The 18,498-nt window shown below is 48.8% G+C and overlaps 1 protein-coding gene across 2 annotated transcripts in view; it reads left to right on the forward strand.

Annotated features, from left to right (window-relative positions):
* Window positions 1-12,479: 12,479 nt before the first annotated feature.
* LOC139237977 (adhesion G protein-coupled receptor E1-like) overlaps window positions 12,480-18,498 on the forward strand; it is an 81,525-nt gene continuing 75,506 nt past the window's right edge. Inside the window, exons 1-2 of one of the 2 annotated variants that reach the window (XM_070867340.1) lie at window positions 12,480-12,657; window positions 13,185-13,329. In XM_070867340.1, the coding sequence (XP_070723441.1) occupies window positions 13,299-13,329 (31 nt within the window). In that variant the 5' untranslated portion in view covers window positions 12,480-12,657; window positions 13,185-13,298. The remainder of the gene's footprint in view (window positions 12,658-13,184; window positions 13,330-18,498) is intronic. The other variant, XM_070867339.1, reaches the window with a different exon arrangement.

An 18,498-nucleotide genomic window follows, 5' to 3' on the forward strand; every position in this document is an offset into this window, starting at 1 on the left:
GGCCAGTTCGTTAGATATATTCAAGAGGGAGTTAGATATGGCCCTTACGGCTAAAGGGATCAAGGGGTATGGAGAGAAAGAGGAAAGGGGTACTGAGGGAATGATCAGCCATGATCTTATTGAATGGTGGTGCAGGCTCGAAGGGCCGAATGGCCTACTCCTGCACCTGTTTTCTATGTTTCTATGTAAGATGCTCTTCATGCTTACAGCAAAGCTTAACGGCACTGATCCCCACTGACCTGCAGCCATCCTGAACTGTTAACAATACTTTGAAACAGAAGTGTAAATTTGTACCCAAGACTGTGTTCAATAAAGCTTTCTTTTGATCCAGTAATGTCTCTGAAAGTTCTCTGACGTATAACTGGGCTGCCTCTGAGTGACTCTGTGCAAAGTCAAATTACCCCAAATAACTCCAGCTGCTCTCCTCTATTGCTAAACTTCTAAATGTGGATTAAACTCACGCTTGAAGTTTTCAGCTTCAGCACCTGAGTGCCTGCGTGTTCTCTTTCCGTGGGCTCAACATTCGGCTGGAGGTGTTAATGTCAGGCAGCAGCCAAATTGAGCACCGGAAAATGGTTAGCGACGGCAGCCACAAGGTTCAGTGTTTGCGCCCTGAGAGTGGAGCAGAGCGCTAAGGGGGAGTGTTCCACATTTCTCTCAGGGCGCTCGGTCGGGTGAGCAACTGAATATCCCGCGCTAAAGAGCCGGCTTCATAGTGCCCTAAGAGAGGCCTCCCCGCAAAAAAAACAAAATCGGAACAAAAAAACATCCCCTCTACATTACTCACCCCAAATAAAGTTACATCTCCAACAAGTAAACCCTGTCTCTCACACTGACCTGATGCAATCGTTCCTTCCCTTGGCTCCCCGGGACAGCTCTGCACACCAGCGTTCTCTGGCGGGGTCACTAGGGGGCGCTATGGGTGCCGCGCAAACCGAATGTTACCTCCGTGTCGATACCGGGGGCGTTGCACACCGGTACGGAGCTCCCGGGTGCTACTCCTCAGCGCCGCCGGTAACGGCACACTGATTTTGCCGAGCGGCGTTACTGCCGACGCTCACTGGCACTAACCCTTTCCTGCCCCTCGCCAGGGCCGCAATCCAACCGAATTTCTCCCCCATGTCTTTTATCGCACGCTGTTCCAAAGTGGACGGAAGCCTGTACCTGACAAACCCCGTGCTCAACGCCTCCGATCAGGGACCTCACAGCACAGTTAGTGTGAGGCGTTTATTGATCACGGAAACAAGCTTACTCATTGATAATAGAATCACAGAAATTTACGGCACAGAAGGAGGCCATCGTGTCCGCGCCAGCCGACAAAGAGCTATCCAGCCTATAATGTATGTACATAAAGTCTGCCCACTACCGTCAGAGGTCCTAGGATCACAGGTACACGTGTGCTGGGCCCGGTATATAACCTGAACTTCACCTTTGTATCTTGACTTCTGGAAACCATTAAAGACTGACCAGGTTACACCTAGTCACTGGCTCACAGTACGGAGTTCATTGTATCATTTCATACACCACAACTGGCGACGAGGCAAATACGAGCCCAGGCAAAAGTATGGCGAGCACAGCATGATCGAGTTCTGTTGGAATTCTCGAGAGATACAATGAGGGAGAGGATTGGGGAGGTTTCATGGATTGTTTTGACCAGTATTTCACAGCAAACGACCTAATCAAAGACGAGAATGCAGAGAAGCGCAGGGCAGTTCTTCTCACCGTCTGTGGTCCCACAATCTATACACTCATCAAGAATCTGCTCTCACCCACTCTTACGACAGAAGTGAAGATACAAAGGTGAAGTCTGGGCCCAGCACGAGTGTACCTATGACCCTATGACCTACGACAGTGGAGCCCCCTGGTGGTGAGCAGACCTTATGTACATACATTACACAGTCTAATCCCACTTTCCAACTCTCGGTCCATAGCCCTGTAGGTTACGTCACTTCAAGTGCACATCCAAGTACTTTTGAAATGTGGTGAGAGTTTCTGCCTCTACCACCCTTTTAGACAGTGAGTTCCAGACCCCTCCCTCTCGGTGAAATAAGTTCTCCTCAACTTCCCTCTAATCCTTCCACCAATTATTTTCAAAATATGCCCCTGGTTAGTGACCTCTATCAGGAAACAACTTCAAACTTTAGTTTCAGTACACTTTTTTCAAACTTGGGTCACTGCACTTTGCTGTGAAATACAGCCCTTCAATGTAACTTCCCCACCGCACACCCTCCTCCTTGTGGTAAAATGGTCAAAACTTGTGAAACAAAACAACACTACTGTAAACGGAATATTCGAAACAAATTGTGATAAAGAATGAAGGACTTGCATTTCTATAGCGCCTCTCCCGATCTCAGGACGTCCCAAAGCGCTTTACAGCCAATGAAGTACTTTTTGGAGTGTAGTCACTGTTGTAATGTGGGAAACGCGGCGGCCAATTTGCACACAGCAAGCTCCCACAAACAGCAATGTGATAATGACCCGATAATCTGTTTCACTGGTGTTGGTTGAGGGGTACATATTGGCCCCAGGACAACGGGGATAACTCTCCTGCTCTTCTTCGAAATAATGCCATGGGATCTTTTACATCCACCCGAGAGAGCAGACGGGCCCTCGGTTTAATGTCTCATCCGAAAGACGGCACCTCCGACAGTGCGGCGCTCCCTCAGCACTGCACTGGGAGTGTCAGCCTAGATTTTTGTGCTCGAGTCCCTGGAGTGGGACTTGAACCCACGATTCAGCCAGCATTTAAATAGCAGAGGGACCTCACACCAATGCATTATGGGCTAGGTTTTTGGTTGTCGGCGGAAACGATAGTTTTACGCCTAACTTACCTTTTTCGCTGCGCTACCGTTTTTAGGCCTAACTTTCGGCCTTTACGTCTGAGCCATGGCGGATTCGCGCCTCAAATTGCGAGTTTCGGCAACTTTGGTCCAGGGCCGGTAACGCTGCGAGAGAGGCCTTGGGAGGGGGGGATAAACAATTTTGTTTAATTGCAAAAAACAAATTAAAACATTCACAAAACCCTAACCTACTGAAAAATAATTCACAAATAAAAAACTTTAACTTACCTTTTTTGCCGGTTTTCATACTTACCGCTGCAGGCAGGGCTGCACCGACAGGTTTGGCTCTGTCGGTATTCTGGGCGCGGCGTACGGGTCGGGAAAGTGCGACGCAAACGCAATCCGTGTCGTCGCACGTCGGCGCACCTCTCCCCGGCGGTACGTGTGGAAGCGCCGCCGCAAAGAGGCGCCCGAGGATCCCGCCGACCGTGTTTTCGCCCGCGGAGGGTCAAATCGCGGAGAAAACCCGGTCGCAAAGTCGGCGAAAATCCGGCCCGCTGTGAGTTTATCCGCGAATATCTCCAACTGGAGTTTCAGCCTCGCGCTCAGGTTTTCGTTTAGTTTTCTTCTAGTATAGGTGGTTTTGTGGGACAGCTCTTGAGGTGTGAAGAGGAAGCGGATAGACAGCGTCAGGCTGTTGGAGGTATTGGGGTTAATTCGAACCCAAACCACCTGGTTCAAACCGAGTTGGTCGGCACTTATAAACGAGCAGGGTACTTTTGTCAGCCGTGGTTCAGTGGGCAGCACACTCGCCTTGGAGTCAGACGGTTGTGGATTCAAGTCCTACTCCAGAGACTTGAGCACAAAAATCCAGGCTGAGGGAGCGCTGCACTGTCGGAGGTGCCGTGTTTAGGATGAGACGTTAAACCGAGGCCCCGTCTGCTCTCTCAGGTGGATGTAAAAGATCCCACAGCACTATTTCGAAGAAGAGCAGGGGACTTATCCCCGGTGTCTCTGGGCCAATATTTATCACTCAATCAACATCACTAAAAAACAGATTCTCTGGTCATTGTCGCATTGCTGTTTGTGGGAGCTTGCTGTGCGCAAATTGGCTGCCGCATCTCCCACATTACAACAGTGACTACACTCCAAAAGTATTTCATTGACTGTAAAGAGCTTTGAGACGTCCGGTGGTCGTGACAGGCGCTATATAATTGCAAGTCTTTCTTTTTTCTGCTCAGATCCCGGCCGTTTGCCATGTTAACCTACCGGGTTTTGCGGGTGGATGAAGTGAGCGCCTAAAACGGGCAAGGGGCCTCATAAACTTACGCAAATCAGGGTCCAATTATGTCGCTGGGACTCAGATGCAAACTATACCGAGGTCGGAGCGAGGAGGCCTTGCCTATTGCGGACCCCCCTCCCCTCTCCCCTCCCCATCCCTTCCCTCCCGGGATCCCCCGCTCACCACCTACCAGGACGTTGGTCGACAGCCTTTGCCCACCCGATGTTTGCGGGTGAGCAGCTGATCAGTGCCCCCCCCCCACCGTCATACCCATTGCATTTATATAGCAACTTGCACAACCACCGGATGTCGCAAAGCGTTTTACAGCCAATGACGTACTTTTGGAGTGCAGTCACTGTTGTAATATGGGAAACACAGCAGCCAATTTGCGCACAGCAAGCTCCCACAAACAGCAATGTGATAATGACCAGATAATCTGTTTTTGTTATGTTGATTGAGGGATAAATATTGGCCCTAGGACACCGGGGATAACTCCCCTGCTCTTCTTCAAAATAGTGGCCCGGGATCTTTTATCTGAGGGATCCACCTAAGAGGGAAGTCGAGGCCTCGGTTGAACGTCTCATCTGACAGACGGCATTTAAATAAGGTCCGGGAGTTAAAATACACAGGCCCTGAAATTCAGGCCAACGTGTGTTTGGCGCCTTGGCGTTAAAATCAAGCCTGTCGCTTCACAGTCAATCGGCCGACACACGCGTAATCACAGGCAGCAGTATTTTGCTGACTTCCTGCCATATTGAGATGTAGGAGCAGGAGGAGGCCACTCTGCCCCTCCAACCTGTGCTGCCATTCAGTTCGATCAGGGCTGATCTGAAAAGATCCAGTCAGGCACGAACTCACCTCAGCATTTCCCGAGCTCGTACTGTCCTACAACGGCAGACCTGTCGCAAATATGGAGAAAGTGTTGCACTGGGGGTAGTAAATCAGCCCAACATTACTAGGCAGGGCGGCCTCGGCACTTATAAGAACATAAGAATGTCAGAATTCGGAGCAGGAGTCGGCCATTCGGCCCCTCGAGCCTGCTCCGCCATTCAATGAGATCATGGCTGATCTTCTACCTCAACTCCACTTTCCTGCACTGTCCCCATATTCCTTGATTCTCTTAATATCCAAAAATCTATCAATTTCTGTCTTGAATATACTCAAAGACTGAGCCTCCACAGCCCTCTGGGGCAGAGAATTTCAAAGATTCACCACCCTCTGAATGAAGAAGTTGCTCCTCGTCTCAGTCCTAAATGGCCGATCCCTTATTCTGAGACTGTGACCCCTGGTTCTAGACTCCCCAGCCAGGGGGAAACATCCTCCCTGCATCCACCCTGTCAAGCTCTGTAAGAATTTTGTATGTTTCAATGAGATCACCTCTCATTCTTCAAAACTCCAGAGAATATGGACCCAATCAGCTCAATCTCTTCTCATAGGACAATCCCCCCATCCCAGGAATCAATCTGGTGCATCTTTGTTGCACTCCCTCTATGGCAAGTATATCCTTTCTTCGGTAAGGAGACCAAAACTGTACACAATACTCCAGGTGTGGTCTCACCAGGACACCAACGATGTCTCCGCAAGATCCTACAAATCCCTTGGGAGGTCAGGGGTACCAACATCACCGTCCTTGACCAGGCCAACATCCCCAGCATTGAAGCACTGACCACACTGGATCAGCTCCGTTGGGCAGGCCACGTAGTCCGCATGCCAGAAACGAGTCTCCCAAAGCAAGCGCTCTACTCGGAGCTCCCTCACGGCAAACAAGCCAAAGGTGGGCAGCGGAAATGCTACAAGGACACCCTCAAAGTCTCCCTGATAAAGTGCAACATCCCCACTGACACCTGGGAGTCCCTGGCCCAAGACCATCCTAAGTGGAGGAAGTGCATCCGAGAGGGCGCTGAGCACCTCGAGTCTCAACGCTGAGAGCATGCAGAAATCAAGCGTAGACAGCGGAAAGAGCATGCGGTAAACCAGTCCCACCCTCCCCTTCCCTCAACGACTATCTGTCCCACCTGTGGCAGAGACTGTAATTCCCGTATTGGACTGAACAGCCACCGAAGAACTCACTTCAGGAGTGGAAGCAAGTCTTCCTCGATTCCGAGGGACTGCCTATGATGATGATGATATAATTGCAGTAAGACGTCTTTACTCTTGTACTCAAATCTTCTTGTAATAAACGCTAACTTGAGGGTAAAGCATTATTGCCAATCCAATGTGTAAAGGGGTTTGTTCGTCACCCGTGTAAATGTTTATCTGAATTATCAAACTTCTAACGACATTTTGAAACTAGGACAGAAAAGAGGAAGGAAGGAAATATGCAATACAACGATGAGACAACTTCGTTCCCGTATCCCTGGCAGTGTTTGTACTGGCAACAGTTATCGCTTAAATGGTGTGGTGGGAGAGAGATCAGGCAGCACATTGTATCACCCAGAAATCACTAACCTTCTCCTCTCCAGGAGAACATTGAACAGTCTGACTCGTAATAAATGCGTGATTGGAGGTTTAGGCCCCCATTTAGCAGCCGAAAAATGGGTATGTCGTCATCAAATTTCTACCCCAGGGTTCCACCCAAGCACCAGATTAATCCATTGGGGAATATATGTTATCACACTCGTATTCCCACATTATCTGTGTACAAATACTATGAGCAACACCAGAGTTATTCAGCTACCAATACGTTACAAACAGTATGTTAGTGCACATCAGATGGGGGTCAATAGATCTAAAATATCTCACACCATTTTAGAAATGATATTTCACCTTGCTGTCTATTGAGAAGATTAATGTGTCTTTAATAGTTATAGTAAGAGAAGGTGCTCTTAAATATGGCAGATCCGTTTGGAGTGCCCTGTTCCCTCAAAACTATTGGTCTACACAGATCTGTTCCTCCATTCATGGCTCATTTGTCATGGGATGTCACAGCAACTCGCCAAGGCTTCATCGACAGCATCTCCCAAACAACATCGACTGCCTAGAAGGACAAGGGCAGCAGGTGCATGGGAGCACCACCAACTCCACGTTCCCCTCCGAGTCACACACCAGCCTGACTTGGAAATATATCGGCCGTTCCTTCATCGTCGCTGGGTCACAATCCTGGAACTCCCTCCCTAACAGCACTGTGGAAGCACCTTCACCACACGGACTGCAGCGGTTCAAGAAGGCGGCTCACCATCACCTTCTCAAGGGCAGTTAGGGACGGGCAATAAATGCCGGCCTTGCCAGCGACACCCACATCCCAGGAACGAATAGAATAAAAAAAAACATTGGGATGCAGTGTGGTTTCCTTCTTACCTGCCTGTTCTCGTGACCCAGCAAAGGGACGGGGCCTGCATATTATCCAATAAATGCTGGCCTTGCCAGCGACAGCCACATCCTGTGAATGAATTTAAAGAAAGCATCAAAGGAATAGTTCTGCTCCCTTGCCCTTGGCAATCTTCCATTCCTGTAGGTCCACAGATCTACAACACGCCCAAAAGGGCAGAGCGAGAAAAACTATTTCCTCAGGCGGAGGAAATCAAGAACGAGGGGATATAGCAACAACAACTTTTATTTATATAGTACCTTTAACGTAGCAAAACATCCCAAGGTGCTTCACAACGGTGTTATAAGACAAAACGGGGACATTTGACACCGAGCCACAGAAGAAGAAATTATGGCAGATGACCAAAAGCTTGGTCAAAGAGGTAGGTTTTAAGGAGCATCTTAGAAACATAGAAACATAGAAGTTTGGAGTCCATAGGTGAGAGAAGTGATTTGAGTTCATAGAAACATAGAAACATAGAAAATAGGTGCAGGAGTAGGCCATTCGGTCCTTCGAGCCTGCACCACCATTCAATACGATCGTGGCTTCAGTACACCACTCCTGCTTTCTCTCCATACCTCTTGATCCCCTTAGCCATAAGGGCCACATCTAACTCACTTTTGAATATATCTAACGAACTGGCCTCAACAACTTTCTGTGGTAGAGAATTCCACAGGTTCACAATTCTCTGAGTGAAGAAGTTTCTCCTCATCTCGGTCCTAAATGGCTTACCCCTTATCCTTAGACTGTGACCCCTGGCTCTGGACTTCCCCAACATCGGGAACATTCTTCCTGCATCTAACCTGTCCAATCCCGTCAGAATTTTATATGTTTCTATGAGATTCCCTCTCATTCTTCTAAATTCCAGTGAATATAAGCCTAGTCGATCCAGTCTTTCTTCATCTGTCAATCCTGTCATCTTAAAGGAGGAAAAAGAGGTGGAGCGGTTTAGGCAGGGAGCTCCAGAGCTTCGGCCCAGACAGCTGAAGGCACGGTCACCAATCATTGAGCAGTTATAATCGAGGATGCTCAAGAGGGCAGAATTTGAGGAGCGCAGACATCTCGGGGGGTTGTGGGGCTGGAGGAGATCACAGAGATAGGGAGGGGCGAGGGCCATGGAGGGATTTGTAAAGAAGGATGAGAATTTTGAAATCGAGGCGTTGCTTAACTGGGAGCCAATGTAGGTCAGCGAGCACAGGGGGTGATGGGTGAGCAGGACTCGGTGCGAGTCAGGACATGGGCAGCCGAGTTTTGGATCACCTCCAGTTTACGTCGGGTAGAATGTGGGAGACCAGCCAGGAGTGCATTGGAATTATAGCAGCGGAAACAAATAATGGCGTGTGAGCGACACTCGTTATTATTACTGTACAAGTCGTCCAGCGATTTGTAGCGAAGAAGAAGTATCCCATGAATTGCCACAAATTACTGGCCGATTTGGCACGAACAAGGCCAGATAAGTCCTGACCTATTGCAAATATGGTGAAAGTTAGCTCCGTGGAAACGGCAGCTCGACTTCAATCCCGCTGCGATTTTTCATGAAGTTGCTGCATTTGTGCATTACTTGCCCATTAAAATCGCCACAGAAAGCCAAGTCTAGTAATTAATAGCACAAGTACCCTTTGACAATGTGATCATTGTTAATGATCGCCGATCAACCTCTCTGGCCTAGAAAGCGAACAATTATAAGTTTGAGTCTCATTCCTTCAACTTGTAAATTGTTTTTGGAGATTTTATAAATGACAAATTTACTTTTTTGCTTACTTTTCCTTTCTGTCTCTCTCTCTCTCTTAATCCAATTTTTCTTTTTCTTTATTTCTCTTTCTGTACCTGATTGGACATTGAGTTCACCCACTCTAATTCACCCTTTTTCTCAATCCTTTAACCTCATTGGTTAACGATCGTAGATATCTGTAATGCTCTCCTCCAAAAGGTTGTGGATGGTGTGGAGGGTCAATGGGAGCTTTCACGGTGGATGTCGCTAGCTTTTTGTTAGATAACTGTATCAAGCGATGTGGAGCTAAGGAAAGTATATTTTGCCGATTTGGCAAGGAAAATACCGCGGGGGCTGGAAATCTGAAATAAAAACAGAAAATGCTGGAAACACTCAGCGGGTCAGGCAGCATCTGTGGAGAGAGAAACAAAGAGTTAACGTTTTAGGTCGAAGACCCTTCGTCAGAACTAGAGCAAGTTAGAGATGGAACAGATTTTAAGCAAGTGCGAGGGCAGGAAAAGGGGGAGTGGAGGAAAGAACAAAAGGGAAGGTCCGTGACAGGGTGGAAGGCAGGAGAGATTAGAGAGACAAAAGGGATGATAGTGCGAGGCAAAAGGACAAGTTAAGAATCAAAAGATGGGTCTAGATAGGGTGTGAATGGGGATGGCAGAATCATCAACAGCTGCCCTGGGAAAAGGAAATAGGGGTGATTGTTATGGTCTGAAATTGTTGAACTCGATGTTGAGTCCAGAAGGCTGTAAAGTGCCTAAACGAAAGATGAGGTGCTGTTCCTCGAGCTTACGTTGAGCTTCATTGGAACAGTGCAGGAGTCCAAGGATGGTGAGATCAGAGTGGGAGTGGAGCGCAGAATTAAAGTGACAGGCGACCGGAAGTTCGGGGTCACGCTTACGGACTGAACGGAGGTGTTCCGTAAAGCAATCATCCAATCTGTGTTTGGTCTCTCTAATGTAGAGGAGACCACTACATTGCGCCATGAGCAGCGAATACAGTATACTAAATTGCAAGAAGTACAAGTAAATCGCTGTTTCACATGGAAGGAGTATTTGGGGCTCTAGACAGTGGGAAGGGAGGAGGGAAAAGGGCAGGTGTTGCATCTCCTGCGCTTGCACGGAAAGGTGCCATGGGAAGGGGAGGGGTTGCTGGGAGTGACTGCGCAGTGGACCAGGGTGTCGCGGAGAGAGCGGTCCCTTCGGAATGCTGGGAGGGGAGGGGAAGATGCGAATGGTGGAGGGATCACGCTGGAGGTGGCGGAAATGGTGGAGGATGATCCGTTGAACATGGAGGCTGGTGGGGTGGACAAGGGGAACCCTGTCGTCGTTCTGGGAGAGAGGGGAAGGAGTGAGAGCAGAGGTGCGGGAAATAGAACAGACACTGTCGAGGGCCATGTCCACCATGGTGGAGAGGAATCCTCGGTTGAGGAAAATGGGAGACATATTGGAAAATGTACCGGAAAATGCATGTTCAGCCATGAACTCATTGAATGGCGGTGCAGGCTCGAAGGGCCGAATGGCCTACTCCTCCACTTATTTTCTATGTTTCTATCTATTAAAAAGTGGTGCAGGAGGGGACCCGAGCAGGACTGGAACAAAGAATGTTCCACATATCCCACCAAAAGGCCAGCATAGCTAGGACCCATGCTGGTGCCCATAGCAACACCTTTAATTCGGAGAAAGTGAGTGGAGTTAAAGGAGAAGTTGTTCAATGTGAGAACAAGTTCAGTCAGGCGGAGGAAGGTGGTGGGGGATGGGGACTGGTTAGGCCTCTGCTCCAGGAAGAAGCGGAGCGCCCTCAGGCCATCCTGGTGGGGGATGGAAGTGTAGAGGGATTGGACGTCCATAGTGAAAAGGAGATGGTTGGGGCCAGGAAACTGTTAAAGTGACGGAGGGCGTCGGAGGAGTCGCGAATGTCGGTGGGAAGATAGTGGACAAGGGGAGAAAATAATAGCGTCGCGATTGGAAGAAATAAGTTCTGTGGAGCAAGAACAGGCTGAAACGATGGGTCTACCGGGGTAGTCCTGTTTGTGGATCATGGGAAGGAGGTAGAAGTGGGCTGTGTGGTGTTAGGAAGCTATGAGGTTGGTGGTTGTGGAGGGAAGATCTCCAGAGGAGATGAGGTCAGTGACTGTCTGGGAAATGATGGCTTGACGTTCGGTAGTGGGGTCACGGTTCAAGGGGGAGGTAGGAGGAGGTGTCAGAGAGTTGCCGATCAGTCTCTGCAAGGTAGAGGTCGGTTCGCCAAACAACAACAGCACCACCCTTGTCAGCAGGTTTGATGACAAAGTTGGGGTTGGGTCTGAGCGAGCGGGGTGCTGCAAGTTCAGAGGGAGGTAGGTTGGAGTGAGTGAGGGGGAGCGGAGAAATTGAGACGGCCGATGTCCTGTCGGCAGTTCGCAATGCAAAGATCTGGAGAGGGCAAGAGGCCAGAGGGAGGGGTCTAGGTAGAGCGAGGATTCTGAACATGGGGAAAAGGGTCAGCTGTGTGGGGTGAAGACTCCTTGCCAAAGAAGCGGGCACGGAAACGAAGGCGACGGCAAAGGAGCTCAGCGTCGTGCCGAGGTGGGAGGGGGCATAAAGGGGATGAGGCTCAGGTCTTTGCTGAGGGACTGATCGTTCGGGGTCAGAGAGGGGATCATCATCATCATAGGACGTCCCTCAGAATCGAGGAAGACTTGCTTCCACTCTTAACATGAGCTCTTAGGTGGCTGAACAGTCCAATACGAGAACCACAGTCTCTGTCACAGGTGGGACAGATAGTCGTTGAGGGTAAGGGAGGGTGGGACTGGTTTGCCGCACGCTCTTTCCGCTGCCTGCGCTTGGTTTCTGCATGCTCTCGGCGATGAGACTCGAGGAGCTGTTCCTCCACTTGGGGCGGTCTTTGGCCAGAGTCTCCCAGGTGTCAGTGGGGGATGTTGCACTTTACCAGGGAGGCTTTGAGGGTGTCCTTGTAACGTTTCCTCTGCCCACCTTTGGCTCGCTTGCCATGAGGGAGTTCCAAGTAGAGCGCTTGCCTTGGGAGTCTCGCATCTGGCATGCGAACAATGTGGCCTGCCCAGCGGAGCTGATCAAGTGTGGTCAGTGCTTCAATACTGGGGATGTTGGCTGGGGATAGTGAAAACACTGCAGGGGATGAGATTAGGAGAAGGGAAGTGAAGGGGAGGTTGGGGGTGTCCAAGAGTTGCCGAAGCTCACCAGCCTCGACACCTGACAGGAAGGAAAACGTATTTTTGTTGGCGAGGCTGGGGAGGCGGCCATCTGGTTGAACGTTGAGAATGGTTGTGGTTTTAACGATCTCACAAAGCGAAGTAAACAAGGCACGCGTACCTCCCCACCTCGCCCACGTCACGACCCTAACCGCACGTCGAGGTCTCTGGTTGGGCGTGAAGCACGTTAGGGAGACATTGCAAACACATTAGATACGCGTCAGTCCTCTCTCCGTGAAGAGAAGCGGCAGTTCAGTCCGGGATAAGCGAGGCCGATTTCAGCATCTTGGTTCCAGTTGTAAATGTTCGTTGTACTTGATCTCAGAACCAAGGATTAAGTTAGCCACAGAAACAGAGGTGGGTCACATCCTACCGTAACCGCCACAGACATCAGTACGCTCGTGGCCTTCCGCGAGAGGTGGGCACCGGAGGGACTGGAGTGTATCATCACCCCCGGCAACCAAATTTTAATTTGATTTAAGTTTACAGTAAAAAGTTTAATTTGTTTAAATTGTCGGTTTTAGTGCCTCTTTAACAAGGGTTCACTTGATTTATAGCTTCTACAAAATAGTTGTAACCACAACAGAAGTTGGAGAACAAATTGTCAAGAGTTACTCATGTAAAGTGACATTTTTAGAGTAAGATTTCGGATCATTTGCTGCACGTTCGAACCAATACCTTACTTCTGGATTGCGACAGGAAGGTTTAAGGTTATGTGAATGTTTTCACTTACCCTTTAGCGTTTAGATTGCTACCATTGTAACGTGTTCCTGACCCGATTATGTAAGGGTCATTTATTTTTTTGGGGGCGAGCAATCAGCGGAGAGCACCGTGAAAAGCCGAACCGGTTTAGAAAGGTAAGACAGGGCTCGTTTTGTTTTCAGTATGACTCAGAACTCCCAACAGTGTGATGAAAATATTTGTGTAACTCCTCGCAAATAGCTGCAGTCCTCGGTGACTCGACCAGCCACACGGGCGGAGTGAAGGCCGACAGAAAGATGAAAAACGGCTGTCGCTGGGCATTTCTCAGTAAGTTACCGACCCATACATGCGTTCGAGTGTTAGCCTGTATTCAGGGCGAAGTGTATGTGCTCTCTACCCCCCTCTGTCTTTGTTCGCTGTGATGTGATTTGGGTGACAGGTATGACTGGGTCAGAAAACCTTGGCGCATTCTCCGCACTAGAAATTCGACTTCTTTATTTCTTTCAGAATTGAGAAATAGGGGCGAGGAGCCGAGGCTCATTAGGGGTGATGGCACAATGCATTCGCGGTGTCTGAGGCTATTCTTCCATAGTTTCATCACCAAGCCATGCTCAGTGCAGATTCCCTGCCGAGTGTGCGGAATTGCCCCACTGAAGCGTTGGATAGCGCCGTGCTTGACAGATATATGATCTGGTTATCTGGTCATTATCACATTGCTGCTTGTGGGAGCTTGCTGTGCGCAAATTGGCTGCCACGTTTCCCACATTACAACAGTGACCACATTTTTAAAAGTGCTATTTATATGCCTATAGAAGACATTTTGGGTTACATTTTATGTTAGCTGTCATTCTATTCTCATATCCTCTCTTTGACCCTCTTATTTTCTTTTTCACTTCTCTGAACTTTCTATATACAGCCAGATTCTCAGATATATTCTCGACCTGACATCTGCCATACAGGCTCTTTTTCTGCTTCATCTTACTCTCTTTCTCTTTTGTCACCCAGAGAGCTCTGACTTTAGTTTGCCCTACCTTTCCCTCCAGTGGGAATGTATCTCGACTAGTTCCTCTTTAAAGGCAGCCCATTGTTCCACTACAGTTTTGTCTGCCAATCTTTCATTCCAATTTACCCGAGCCAGATCCGTTCTCAACCCACTGAAATGTGTCTTCCTCCAATTGAGTATGTTTACTCTAGATTGCTCCCTGTCCTTTTCCATAGCGAATCGAAACCTTCTGATACTATGATCGCTGTTCCCTAAATGTTTAGTTACTGACACTTGCTCCACTTGGGCCTACCTCATTCTCCAGAATCAGATCCACCAATGCCTCCTCCCTCCTCGTTGGGCCGGAAACATACTGATTAAGAAAGTTCTGAACACACTTCAGAAATTCTTCCCCCTCTCATCCCTTTACACTATTACTATCCCAGTCTATGTTAGGATAGTTGAAGTCCCCTATTATCACTACTCTATAGTTCTTGCATCTCTCTGTAATTTCCCTGCAAATTTGTTCCTCCATATTTTTCCCATTAATTGGTGGCCTATAGAATACACCTCAAGGTGTTGTGGCCCCTCTATTATTTCTTACCTCTAGTCATATAGATTCTGTCCTTGACCCCTCCAGGGCATCCTCCCTCTCCAGACTGTAACATTCTCCTTAACCAATACTGCCACACCACCTCCTATCTTTCCTGAACACCCTATATCCAGGAATATTTAATACCCAATCCTGCCCTTTTTTTGAGCCAACTCTCCATTATTTCCATGACATCATATTCCCATGTGGCTATTTGCGCGTGCAGTTCACCCAACCTTGTTTACTATGCTTCATGTGTTCACATGCTGTAAACCTACCTTAGACCATCCTGTGTTCTCTCTTAGTCTGACCCCCACCTAATACCTTACTATTTCTTACTTTAGTGCTATTCGTCTCTCCCAATCCTTTGTGCCCTTTGTTTCTCCTTTCTAAAGCTACAGCCTGGTGCCCAGCTCCCTGCCAACTTAGTTTAAACCCTCCCTGACAGCACTAGCAAACCTTCCCGCGAGGATATTGGTTCTGGCCCTGTTGAGGTGTAACCCGTCCGGCCTGTACAGGTCCCACCTCCCCTACAACCGGCCCCAATGTCCCAGGAATCTGAAGCCCTCCCTCCTGCACCATCTCCCCAGCCATGCATTTATCTGCTCTATCCTCCTATTTCTATACTCACTTACGCATGGTACCGAGAGTAGTCCACAGATTACTACCTTTGATATCCTGCTTTTTAATCTCTTTCCTCGCTCCCTAAAATCTGCCTGCAAGATCTCATCCCTCTTTCTACCGATATCATTGGTACTGATATGGACCACGGCCTCTGGCTTTTCACCCTCTCCCCCGAGAATGTCGTTCCGTGACATCCTTAACCCTGGCACCAGCGAGGCAACATACCATCCTGGAGTCACGTCTGCGGCCGCAGAAATACCTATCTGTTCCCCTAACTATCGAATCCTCTGCCACTGTTGCTCTACCACTCTTCCTCCCTCCCCCCCCCCCCCCACACCCCGTGCAGCTGAGACACCCGTGGTGCCATGGACTTGGCTCTGGCTGCACTCCCCAGAGGAACCATCGCCCCCACCAGTACTCAGAACAGAGTACTGGTTGGAGAGCGAGATGGACTCAGGGGACTCCTGCACTACCTGCCTAGTCCTCCTCCTCTGTCTGGCAGTCACCTATATTCCCTCTCTGCCTGTGCACTCCTTAGCTGGGGGTGACCACCTCCTAAAACATGCTATCCACGTAGCTCTCAACCTCGCCGATGCACCGCAGTGATTCCAGCTGCTGCTCAAGCTCCGAGTCCCGGAGCTCAAGCTCCTCCAGCTGACGACACCGTCTGCACACATGGTTATCCAGGACACGGGATGCATCCTGGATTTCCCACATGGCGCAGGATGTGCATTCTGCTGGGCTGAGCTGTCCTGCTATGTCTTTATTTATTCAACTATTAACTAACTTATTTTTTTAAGTAACTTAACGGAAATAAACTTATGGCTTCGAAAAAAAAATCAGCAACTACTCACCAATCAGCTCCTTCCCTTGCGTTGATGTTACTTACCTCACTCCCCGACACTCGCGCTCCCTCCGGGCTCCTGAGCCTACCTTTATCTGCGGCTGTTCCTCCCGCTGTTCATGTAGAAGTGTCAAATTCACAGTCCTTCATACAAACTTGATATCCTGTCTGTTAACATGATATTGTGTCTGTTAACATGGAGACCTTGGGTTCCGTGGCTCCACTCCTAACTTTGAGTCAGACGTCTCCACCGCCGTCCTCCTCTCCACCGAATTCCTATCTCACAAAGTTCCTCACTCTGCCTGTGAACCCCCCAACTCTGTGCTCACGCTCTGTGCTTTTGCAAACTAGCGTCTAATATATACCTTTGGAGAGTCAAGCAATCTACAACTGCTTAATCAGCTTCCAGCTCACAACTCTTTTAAATAATACAATTCAATCCAGTGGAACCTGCAAACCTAACAAAAATCTTTAAGAAAACCTAAGAAATCAAATTAAAATTTGGGTGCCAGGGGCGATGATGCACTCCAGTCCCTCCGGCGCCCACCTCTCGCGGAAGGCCGTGAGCGTACCGGTGGACACCGTGTGCTCCATCTCCAGGGGCACCCTGGCTCAAACGTAGTCGCGGAAAGAGAGGCAGGCAGTCGGGCTGAACGACCCCCTCGACCGCCCGCTGCCTGAACCAATTAATGGCCACCTTGGCCAGGCCCAGGAGCAGTCGAATGAGGAGGCCTTCCGACCTACCCGTTCCCTCTCCTCTCCCATCCCTCCCCCCCACCGGGTGACCAAAGATCAGGAGCACGGGACTGAAGTGCAGCATCTTCTAGCTCACACATTTTACCAGCTGCTCAAGCAACCACTTACATCTGATAGCTGTTAACCACTAGCTGCCACTGACTTTGCTGTTGCTTCTATTTTGCAAGACAAAGCCAAATTCCAATCTGATGATTACTTATCTAACTTACCTTCTACCTCCCATTGAATTTCTCCTCACCACCAATTCCTGTGCACACAATATTCCTCACTCTCTACGTGCGATACACTCAGTTTGCCTTCTCCAAGCTCTGTCTCCAAGCTCTTGGACGGGTTTACACAGGTTAGATGCAGGAAGAATGTTCCCAATGTTGGGGAAGTCCACAACCAGGGGTCACAGTCGAAGGATAAGGGGTAAGCCATTTAGGACCGAGATGGCTTCACCCAGAGAGTGGTGAACCTGTGGAATTCTCTACCACAGAAAGTTGTCGAGGCCAATTCACTAAATATTTTCAAAAAGGAGTTAGATGTAGTCCTTACTACTAGGGGGATCAAGGGGTATGGCGAGAAAGCAGGGTATTGAAGTTGCATGTTCAGCCATGAACTCATTGAATGGCGGTGCAGGCTCGAAGGGCCGAATGTCCTACTCCTGCACCTATTTTCTATGTTTCTATGTTTCTATGTTTCTTGCCTCTTGCACACTTCAATTTCATTCGCCCTACCCTTAGCGGCCGTGCCTTCAACGGCCTTGGCCCTAAACTCTAGAATTCCCTCCCTAAACCTCTCCGCCCCTCTCTCCTCCTTTAAGACGCTCCTTAAAACCTACCTCTTTGACAAACCCCTGTTCCTAATGTCTCCTTCTGTGCCTCAGTGTCAAATTCTGTCTGATAACGCTGCTGTGAAACATCTTGGGATGTTTTACTATAATAAAGGCGCTACACAAAGGCAAGTATTAAACATAGGCTTTAGAAGCCTTTAGATTGCAGGAGCACTCTCAAAAGCTTGAGGTCCTGAGGAACAACCAGTTAAAGTGTTGCAATGGGTCTCCATAGAATGTAGTGGGGGAGGCAGAGTACAGAACCTGGAGGGTGATGTATGTACAACTTGGGAGGGACAAGCGAGCAAAGTTCAGCAGACATTGGTGAGATAGTGAGATAGTGAGATAGACGAGATAGACGAGAACGGGTGTAACAAAGAAAGAGGTGGTTAAGACTTGGGCGTGCCTCCACAGGAAATAAACAATTTGAAATCAAGGCACAAGGTGAGTAGTAACAGGACAATTAGAAAATCATAATACAGTCAAGCAGAGTCAGCACGGCTTTATGAAAGGGAAATCGCATTTGACAAATTTGCCAGAGTTCTTTGAGGATGTAACGAGCAGGATGGATAAGGGGGAACTAGTAGATGTGATGTATTTGGAATTCCGGAAGGCATTCTATAAGGTGCCACGTAAAAGTTACTGCAGAAGATAGGAGTTCACGGGGTTGGGGATAATATAATAACATGGATAGAGGGTTGGCTAACGAACAGAAAACAGAGTCAGGATAAATGGGTCATTTTCTGGTTGCCAAACTGTAACTAGTGAGGTGCCACAGGGGTCAGTGCTGGGGCTTCAACTATTTACAATCTATATTAATGACTTGGATGAAGGGACCAAGTGTAGTGTAGCTAAGTTTGCTGATGATACAAAACTGGGTGGGA

This window comes from Pristiophorus japonicus, chromosome 24 (assembly GCF_044704955.1).
Source record: "Pristiophorus japonicus isolate sPriJap1 chromosome 24, sPriJap1.hap1, whole genome shotgun sequence".
Lineage (NCBI taxonomy): Eukaryota > Metazoa > Chordata > Chondrichthyes > Pristiophoridae > Pristiophorus > Pristiophorus japonicus.